The following is a 10483-nucleotide window of genomic DNA, read 5'->3' on the forward strand; positions in this document are numbered from 1 at the left end:
AAAGACACTCAAAGTACGTATTTGGAAATCAACCACAGTTTGCGGTTTGGGGTCTAATACTTGTCTGGTCTTTGTGATCCTTCTTAAATTAGCTTCATATATATGTGGCATTCGAGTCCAGCATAGAACTTTAGCTCAAGTATATTAGTGCAACGCCAACATATTTGTGGACTTGGTCAGTTGGTCTACCCTAACCCAAAACCCATATGAACTGAAACACCCGAAACTTCAAACCTTACTTTTCTCACCGTCAACTTTTTTTTTGGCCGGAATTCTCACCGGTGCAACACCCAACGCTTCCTGTGCAGTATTCTATCAACCAAAATCACAAAACTTCCAAGAGCAGAAGCTCCACGTACAACAACCAGCGTGGGGCTTCGCAAATGCCCAGAAAAATCCAAAGCAAAGCCATTGTGGAATAGACATGGAAGATCTGGGGAATACCCAGAAATCTAAAAAATCGAAAACAAAACCAAACACAATGGTAGCGACGAAACCTGGAGAAAATTTATGCGGCGTAGAATCCCACATCGAAAATCAGGAGCTAGATGATACGGTTTATATAGGGCGACGCATGCTGGACGTTATGCCGAGCACGGGTAACGCCGTGCTTGTGACCCAGCGGGGGGCAATAAACGTGGCGGGAAGGAGGTGAAGATACGGGCCTATATGGATGGGCCTGGGCCCTGACTCGAGAAATGGGCCTCTGGGGTCATGACGTTCTATAAGACACTAGTACAAGAGGTACTAGGTCAGTTTAGGGTGCATGGTACATACCCTGGACCTACACTTTGTTGTCTCTCAATCCCACTCGGAATGCGATAGATGAGTCCCTGATCAAGATCATCAATCAACTTTCTGGGAGGCACGTGGCAAGCAGCTCCCCTTTCTTGTGATACGAGAGTCCAGAGTGGGTTGGGCTTTGTGTTCGCTCCGGTCCGCCATTACGCTCAATCCCCGACCTCCACCTTTTGGGCATTGACAGAAAAATATTTGGTGTCACAACTCGATCAACTTGAAGATGTGGATGACTAGAATTCACATTACGCCATTACGGAACAATAAACGAGCGGATAATCGATTTATCATCTCATGAAATGCATGCTTCGAGAGGTGCTATAAGTTCTCGATTGTTTTCTTATTTGATTTTCATAAAGTAGAAATCGGGATTTTCAAATGGGTTTTGAAGTACTTGACAAGCACTTTTAGGCCGTGATTGTTGAAAGTTATTGAAATACATTACCCGTCCAAATTTTTACTGTATTTGGCCAATCAATTTGGTTTCCAAGAAAGATTAATTCAGTCTTACCTTTTGTTGACTTTAATTTGGTTTAATAATTGCTAATTTTTTAGGATTTTCTCTCTCGTGAATATATAGTTTGAAATACCGAGTAATTGTTCTTTAATATAGGCACCAGCAAATTACAAGACTCGATCCGGGGGACTAGCTTCTTCTATGCTTGTAAACGCCCTCGCATTTTTGCTAAAGATTATACTTCAATAGTTTTTTTTTTTGACTTTGTCAAAGGGAACCCAATGACTTCCTAGGCTCAAGATAAACCCATTCGGCGCATGTGAAATGCTCCAACTGTGCATTGCAGCACAGTGCCTAGCCACTTTGACAGTTTCGAGATTCGAACCTAGGTTGGGGAGTACACCTAACTAGGCAAGAATCACTAGACTACTTGCAGTGGTTAGATTATACTTCAATAGTTAGATGTTAAGAAACCCGTATATTCGCTTTTGCAGCTTGGAATATCAAACCAAAACCATTGGCTCATGTTGACATTGATACGTTCAAATGGGATCAAAGTCAGAGGTGCAGTTTTGATCTACATAAATTGTTAATGATTTCACATTATGAATTTTAAATAGAAATAGCATTCATGTCAAATTGGGAGCCTAGAAATTCAAAGGGAATAAACAACACGCTTTATATTGGAATATCTAATTTGAACAATATAAAAATACGCATTACCAATTTTGATAAGACCCGTAAGATCATGGAAACCTATGGCCATCCTTTTCTTATTAGTGTAATTTGTATTTGTAAATTCTTTATATTATCATAAAGAGATATGTCAATCATAATAGATTGGACCCGTAACCAATGAATAACAGCGAAATTTTTTGTGCAAGTCGTGTTTTTCACTTGACCACAAAAGAAGCTTTATTTTTGAAGAGAAGATTTATCGTTTGTCACGTAAATAACTAGCAAAAGTCATAGTATTAGCATACATCAAAATCATAACTCAAATATTACATATTGTCTCAACAAAGCTAACTTATAATGCAACGAGCGTAACATCAACATTACACTTTTCCTACTAAATGAAGATTGTCCAAGTACTCATCTATCTACACACCCAACTGTGATATGGATAGAGAAAATAACTCAGAAACAACTGTCTCAACCAAATAGAATAATCCGAGCTATCTTACTATGTCTTATAATTTATTAAAACTAAAATTGAACTTGAACTTGAGATAACGCGAGTTATCTACCTGATTTTTCATCGAAATAATTAGAGAATTTTTATATGTTGCATGTAATAATTAGGCGAGCATTGGTGTGTTAATCAACAAAATTTCATTAGGACCTAGAATTTTTGTTGAAACGAAACCTTTCTCAATGAAGTATGTCAAGCACTTGATTGATTAACCTTTTTTTTTTTTTTTGATGGGTAGAATTTTCATTGAACAAATTAGAATAGTACATACAGTCATACACTAAAATAAGTAAGCACATACAGTCATACACCAAAATAAGTAAATCTAGGCCTACACTGGTACACAACTATTTCATAAGAAATAAAAGCTTAAGTGCCTATTACATATATAACAAAAAGTGCCTCGCCTATAAAGGAAGAAATATATTTTGCTAGCCACCCAAGAGCATGCAATTGTGAAACGTGAACATCTAGCACTTCTACGAAGACTCATAGAAGCACCACCTGCCAGTATAGGCTAACCAACCTGCATATCATCAAGCAGTTGGAACCTCCTTCCCCTCAAGGTTAGAGAACCTTTAGAAAAAGAAAAAAAGGGCAAGTCATTCTCACCCAAATCAGCCTTTTTTAGCACCCTTGCGTATTTGTTGGGAAGACTTGACCTTCCCAGGAGTAGAGTCCGAACCATCAGCAATCTTCTTTGGATGGGCCTTGTTCTTGCTACGCCTAGGGCATCCCTTCTTATTCTTAGCCTGCAACACATGAACCATTGCAAGCCTCATACTCTCAGCATCTACCACTAACAGAGCTTTATGAACGACGAAAACCAGAACCTTGTGACGACCTCAAATCAATGGACTCATTCCCATTAGCCAAAGTAAGGGAAGAAGTAAGCTGGACAGCCATCTCATCAATGGAAGCCATCAGAAAATGAAAGAGATGAACCAACTAGGGTTTAGGGGTCTAGAGTTCGATGCAGAGAGAAAGTTGCAGCGACTAGGATTTTGATATTGCTTTCAAATTGAACTTGTTCATGTTTTTTAGTTTACCATATATAAAAGAAGTTTTCTTTTCTAATAATAGATTTATCATATATAATAATAACTAGCAAAAGTCATAGTATTAACATACATCAAAATATATAACTCAACGCTAAGTAACACTATTTTCAAATTCACCCCCTTTCACAAGTAAAGATATTGAGAAATTTTAAATACACACCCCATTCTCAATACACCACTCATTTAATTTATCATTATAATATTTTACTAAATACACAACCCAAAGTACCAAAAACACCCTTAATCTCAAAAATCATGAAATATTCTATTATTTGACTATATTAAGGCAACTATTTAGTATGATCAGTATAGGTTGACGTTTTGTAAATGCCCATATTGATTACTTGTGTTAAATATTGGCAAATCCTTACAGATTTATTACCGTTCCCTTCAAATCTTTAAACATGATAATAATAAACAAGATGAAGAACACACACCTCAACAGTGTGTTTGGATGATGGAAAAAGAGATGATATTTAAAATGAAAATAAGCAGTTCATAACTGCTTAATATGAATTATCTCGTTTGACATTCTATATTTGGAAATTATGAATTTCTCTATGGAAAGAAATGAATGAATTGATTGTCCGAATTCTTCACTTCAATTTCCATCAAAATATGTATCATTTCGAATTTCCTTACAAAAGTTTACTTTTCTTACTTTATTAGTTTCCAAAGCAAGGTCATTTTCGTTTTCAATATTTTAACTTGTTTGAAATCTTCTTAATTTATTACACATTCCAAATTCTGAATAAATACAACCCAACAATAGAAATTGCAATTTATCGAATTCTAATTGATGGAGTGGTAGATTCCATCATTTTAAATTTCTCAAGAATTTATAATTATTTCATCTAAACACGACATAATTGAAGATTGTTGAGCGAGGTCTTAAGAATCTATGTCAATGGTCGAAATTGATATGATGAAGTGTGGAGAAGAAATATGTATTACAGCGTCTAGGGTTTAGAAGATGAGACGTAAAAAAGAATATAGGCGTGATTCAATTTTTTTCTTCTTCTAATATATAGATGTTTGTTTTGGACATTTAACATACCTATAAAATTTGATTTGAAATATAAAATAATAGGGATGTGTATTAAGTAATTAATGGTGTGTATTTAAAATTTCTCAAAGATATTACGAGCATAACATCAACATTACATTTTGCCTACTAAAGAAAGATTGTATCTTCCAAGTACTAATCTATCTACACACAATTATATACAGAGGAAAGAACTCAGAATCAATTGTCTCAACTAAATAGGGTAACTTATTTTATCTTATAATTTTTTGAGTCTAAAGTTAAGTTTGAGATAATGTGAGTTATCTTTTTTTAATTTTTTTATTGAGCAGAGTTATCCATTTGATTTTTTATCGAAATAATTGGAGAATATCTTATCAAGCTAGTTGTGCATGTAATTGCGGTGTTAATCAACAAAAATTCATTAGGACCTAGAATTTCCGTTGGTAGGAAACCTTTTTCAACGAAGTATGTCAACCACTCGTCACTCGTGTGATTAGTTACCTCGGCAAGAACTTCACAAGCCAAACTGCAACTTTGGATTGTTGACTTTTTTATCATATCCAAATCTTTTACTATTAAACCCCACACGCTTTTTACTGAAAGATACTACCCAGTACCCTCCAACCATTTCATAAAGTCAACTCCCATTTTAAAATAATAAAACAAAAAAACCCCCCCAAAGGCATTATTCCCAATTTAAAAAAAGTAGTAAGCAAACAAAGCGCCCCCCCCCCCCCTGAAAAGTCAACTCCCTCCCTCCATTAAACAAACCCTCTTCATTTCTGACTCTCAGACTTTTCCCCTTCATTCCCTCTGTCCGGTTCTCCTTCCAAACCCACCCATGAGGAACGCGAATCCTATTCCTCATTCCAACTCTCCCTAAAAAACCAAACCCACTTCTTCGATTCCTTTATTCCCTTTTTTCATTTCTTCCAATGGGGAACGCCATCGCAAAGGTCTCTCACTGCTGCTCTGTCGCCGGCGAAGTCTCCAGGCGCCACGACGTCGACGTCCTCTCCCCCGACGAGGGTCTCGGCCACTCCTTCTACTACATTCGCCGTCCAGAAATAATCTCCACCACGAACTCGTTTGAAGCTTTCTCCGAGGAGTTCCCCAACCCGGCTACCACCACGTTCCGGTCAATCTCCGGCGCCTCCGTCAGCGCCAACACGTTCACGCCGCTGTCTACTACGCTATATGATCTCTACCCCGACATCTCCGGTGTTCTCGATCGTGCTGCTAGGTTTGAGAGCTCTACTTCGTTCGCTTCGATTCCTCTGCAGCCGGTTCCTCGGAACCCGGGACTTCCGGGGTCCGGTCCTGCTGAAAGAGGCTTCTTGTCCGGTCCGATCGAGCGGGGGTTCATGTCCGGTCCGATTGACCGGTTGGTGTGTTCGGGGCCGATTGAGAAGCAGTCCGAGAAGATGGAGAGAAGCCTCTCTTTTGGGCTTGAGCAAAAGCCCAAGAGAAGGAATTTGATGAGGATGATAAGAAGAGCGATTTCGAAGAGTATGAATCGGCGGCACAAGTCGGCTGTGACGCCGAAAGAAACGGAGTCGGAGAAAATCGGGGAGGAGTTGAATCCGAGTAGTACTAACTTGAGCAGCCATGCGAGTTTGAGTGGAAATGAGAATGGGATTGGGGATTTCTCAATGGAAAGTCAGAATCTTCAGTGGGCTCAGGGGAAGGCGGGTGAGGATCGAGTTCATGTTGTGGTTTCTGATGAGCATGGTTGGGTGTTTGTGGGGATTTATGATGGGTTTAATGGCCCTGATGCTCCTGATTATTTGTTGTCGAATCTTTACTCTGCTGTGCATGAGGAGCTCAAGGGGTTGCTGTGGAGTGACATGTTGGAAATCGAATCCACGGAATTGAAATCATCGGATTCCAATGTGGTTTCGTGTTCTTTTAGTGAGGTTGGCTGCATTGATGGAGTTGATAAGCAGAATTGTACAGTGGAGAATGTGTTGTCAAATAGAAAACAGAGCAGGCATTTGAGGAATGAAAGTAATGAGATGGATAATAAGTGGGAGGAGAGTCAGAGGAGATGGAAGTGTGAATGGGATAGAGAAAGGCCAGAGCTTGATAGGTTAACTAAGGAGAACTTGAAGCTTGAGGTGTCGAATGGTGTGGCAGCTGCAAACCCCTCGGATGTTCTCAAGGCTCTTTCGGAGGCGTTAAGAAAAACTGAGGAGGCCTATTTGGATGTTGCGGATAAGATGGTCACCGAAAATCCTGAGTTGGCTCTGATGGGGTCTTGTGTGCTGGTGATGTTGATGAAGGGAGATGATGTTTACTTGATGAATGTTGGGGATAGTCGTGCGGTTTTAGCTCAGAAAGTCGATCCCAAAATCAAGCGAAACTTGGAACGGATTAATGAGGAAGCTTTATGCGAACGTCGATCATCTAGTGCTGATGAGCTTTACAGTTTAAACAATTTGACTTCGGTTCAGCTGACAATGGATCACAGTACAAGTGTGAAAGAGGTATTTTGACATTGTCGTTATGTTCTCTGTTTTGATGGTTAAATTTTTGAGAAATGAGACTAACTGAAGTCCCTTTGATTTGATTAACAGGAAGTTCGAAGAATAAGGAATGAACATCCAGATGATGCTACTGCAGTGATGAATAAGAGAGTGAAGGGTTATTTGAAGGTCACTCGGGCATTTGGTGCTGGCTTTCTAAAACAGGTACTTTTAGTTTAAACTTGTGTTGGACAAGGAGGAACCTTAAGATTTGCTTCAAGTACAAAGTAAACATGAATGCCAACTACTCCCATATATATGCCTTATGAATAACAATTGATCCTCTTCACAAGGCTTTACTGCTTTAGTACTGTATTATTGAATTCAGAATGAAATTGAGACATCGATGAACTAAGATCACATAAAAAGTCCATTATTTTTGTGAATAATGGGATAACATGGAGTGTCATCTCATTTTAGAAAAATAAAGCCTTGCACAAGAGATTCTTTGGTTCGAGTCTCGCTCATCCCTGGGCTTGTGGGAGTGAGGTTCTGGGTTGCATGGTCTAATTTCTTCATATTTAAAAGTGTGAGTGGCCATTTTGAACTTAACATCCGACCTTTTCTTTTGCAGCCAAAATGGAATGATGCACTGCTAGAGATGTTTAGACTCAATTATGTTGGGACTGCCCCCTACATTACATGTATACCATCACTGTATCACCACAAACTCAGACCAAGAGACAGACTCTTAATATTGTCCTCTGATGGACTCTATCAGTACTTCACCAATGAAGAAGCCGTCTCCGAAGTAGAGTTGTTCATCTCTTCCTTTCCTGATGGTGACCCTGCACAACATCTGATTGAAGAAGTGTTGTTTAGAGCAGCAAAGAAAGCTGGTAAGTACTATATATAACCAAGAACTGAAAGATGAATGCAGTAACTATTCTCATGGGACATTTTAACTCATGTGCATGTTGGGGTTTGCAGGACTGGCCTTCCATGAACTGCTTGACATCCCACAAGGCGAACGTCGTCGGTACCATGATGACATTTCCATTCTTATTATTTCACTTGAGGGAAGAATATGGCGTTCATCGCTTTGAATAAAACATACTGCAAATACAAATTACAGCCACGAGAAGGGTTGGATGGCCGGTTTTGACATTCATTGTTTCATTTGTACCTTTTATCCCCCATTATCTTTGTAACATACCCATTACGCTGCAAATAGCTGCCGATTGATTAGTATGTAAAGGTTTGGAGAACAGAAAGCCAGAAAGGTGTTAAACAAAGTGTCCTGGTTTGGTCCGAAAATGTAATACAAAATGAGTAACCCTTGTACGAGTGACAAACTGATAACCAATGTCAACCCGAAAGTGGTTCAGTGGCAGTGTAATGAGCATCATGCAAACCGTGACTTTAAATGTCCCAAGTCCACACTAGGATTTCTCCAACTCTTCTTTTCTTTCTACCATGACAAGGGAAAGAAACCGGAGTGGTTAAGACAAATAATAGGATGGAGTTTTCATGGAAATCCAAACCTCAGAATCTGAGCTCACTCTCACTTTATGATGTAAAGGAGCATCATACACAGTCATACTAGAAGAAAATGAAACCTTCGAATCGTAATGTTAGGAAATGGAGCAGTTGATGTATATCCCCAAGTTTAGTTCAGTTCAACCTAATTAGGTTCCAATTTGGAGTCACCCTCACCTCTGCTTTTCTACCAAATCTAGAAAACTATAGCTGTCTGCTCAATTCTTTCCCTAGAATTGATGAACTTTTAACTCCTATATGCATATCATAATCAACACCTTTTGTCAGTCAGTCCAAGGCCGTTGAAGAGCACAGTAGGACAATGGGTAAGGTATCAGCTGAATATGACAGCCTTCCATATATGTCCACCCTTTATTTTTGTTTTGGAAAGATGGACCTGTCATTAAAGGGACAAGCCCAAAGAGGCCCAGAAGACTCAGGCCCAAAATATAGACGATGCAGAAGAAGGAAAGTTATACCTCCTACCTAATTCAGACTGAAAAAACTCAAGAAGGATAATTAAAAGTAAAAGACTTTTTTTATAATAAAATATTTATGAAGAAGGAGGATCAAGCAAAAACCTTCCAAAAGAACATGAAAACTAACAAAAATTAAATGGGTTGGCTATTGCCACCCTACTAACTATTTTGTTCACCTTACAACTTTCTGATTTATTAAAAGACTAAAATACCCTAATATAAAATTACAATAAAAGACAATTTCTTATTAAAACACGTTCTTAATATTTTCATTCATCGTTAAACCCTAACTCTTTATTTTTTTTCATCATCTTCAATCGTTCTTATGCTATACTAACAAGCTTTATGCCTAAAAATTTATCATATTAATGCTAATAGAGTCTGAAAACACCTACTTGGATCCTGAAAATGAGGTAATCGCGTTGTCTGATAACACCATATGGTTTGAAATTTAAAAAATAATGTAGGGTGGGGTGAACAAAGTAGACTTGAAATTTAAAAAATATATGTAGGGTAAGAAAAGAAAGTATGGTGAACAAAATAGTTAGTAGGGTGGCTTGAAAAGGGGTATTTTGGGTACTGCAAATGGGTGAACAAAGTAAACTAGAAATTAAAAAAATAAATGTAGGGTGAGAAGAGAAAATAGGGTGAACAAAGTAGTCAGTAGGGTGGCAATAGCCGCACCCAAATTAAATTTAGGAAGACTTAAGCGGTAATTATTACAATGCGTATAAATTAGAAGACAAGTCGATACCCACCAAATCAATGTGCCTAACAAAATTTGTCGATGCATGCATTGAGAACTTCATTACCTTCCTGAAGTAAACAAGTTTAACTATTATAAAAGAGATTCAGGACAATTTGTGAGGATATTGAAAATAAAGTTGTTAACCTGGTATAGAGGAAGAGGACTTGCTTGTATGATTTTAACCATTACATATTTAATTAATTTTTTTTTTTTTTGAGAAGAAGAAAAATTTCATTAATAAATGAAAAAAATGACAACGCATTAGAATGACTGACTGTGACAACAATACCACGACACACATTCCTACCAAGAACATAGTTACGGGTCCGTTATTATGAATGACATCCATGAGTCAAATAGGCCCAACCCCTATCCAACCTTTACGGCCATACCCACAGGCTACAATGAAAAGTAACCGATCCCAAGAGTTACGATACTACCTAGCGAAAAACATCAAGAAAAACCACTTTATCTTTTTTGACACCGTGTCCCAAAACAGCCAGACCAAGTGCAAGGGTGATTCACTACCACGTTGATAACTAGAGAGCACCGATAATAGAACGAATAGTCCCCAGAAATAACGCCATAGCAATGGCACACTAGCAATACCAAAACTCCCAAACCCTATCTCAATTGAGTATGGACTTATTTGACCTAAACGAATACCGAAAATAAAACTTTAAGAAAAAAATAAAGTGAAAGTGAAACTTTCAT

General features: G+C 38.2%; 1 protein-coding gene across 1 annotated transcript; it reads left to right on the forward strand.

The window, feature by feature from the left end:
• The first annotated feature begins 5317 nt into the window (after positions 1-5317).
• Positions 5318-8433, forward strand: LOC133723485 (probable protein phosphatase 2C 23). The gene is made up of 4 exons (XM_062150334.1): positions 5318-7024; positions 7115-7228; positions 7638-7902; positions 7994-8433. The coding sequence occupies exons 1-4, from the start codon at positions 5474-5476 to the stop codon at positions 8107-8109; spliced, it is 2046 nt and encodes a 681-aa protein (XP_062006318.1). The 5' UTR covers positions 5318-5473; the 3' UTR covers positions 8110-8433.
• Positions 8434-10483: the final 2050 nt, after the last annotated feature.

The sequence above is a fragment of the Rosa rugosa genome, chromosome 7 (genome assembly GCF_958449725.1).
Source record: "Rosa rugosa chromosome 7, drRosRugo1.1, whole genome shotgun sequence".
NCBI classification, from domain to species: Eukaryota; Viridiplantae; Streptophyta; class Magnoliopsida; order Rosales; family Rosaceae; genus Rosa; species Rosa rugosa.

Bases quoted from the DNA above. Each gene is read 5' to 3' on its own strand.
- LOC133723485 (XM_062150334.1), top strand. From the start codon at position 5,474: ATGGGGAACGCCATCGCAAAGGTCTCTCACTGCTGCTCTGTCGCCGGC. The intron at 7,025-7,114 runs GTATTTTGACAT...TTTGATTAACAG, and splicing joins ACAGTACAAGTGTGAAAGAG to GAAGTTCGAAGAATAAGGAA. The intron at 7,229-7,637 runs GTACTTTTAGTT...TTTCTTTTGCAG, and splicing joins GTGCTGGCTTTCTAAAACAG to CCAAAATGGAATGATGCACT.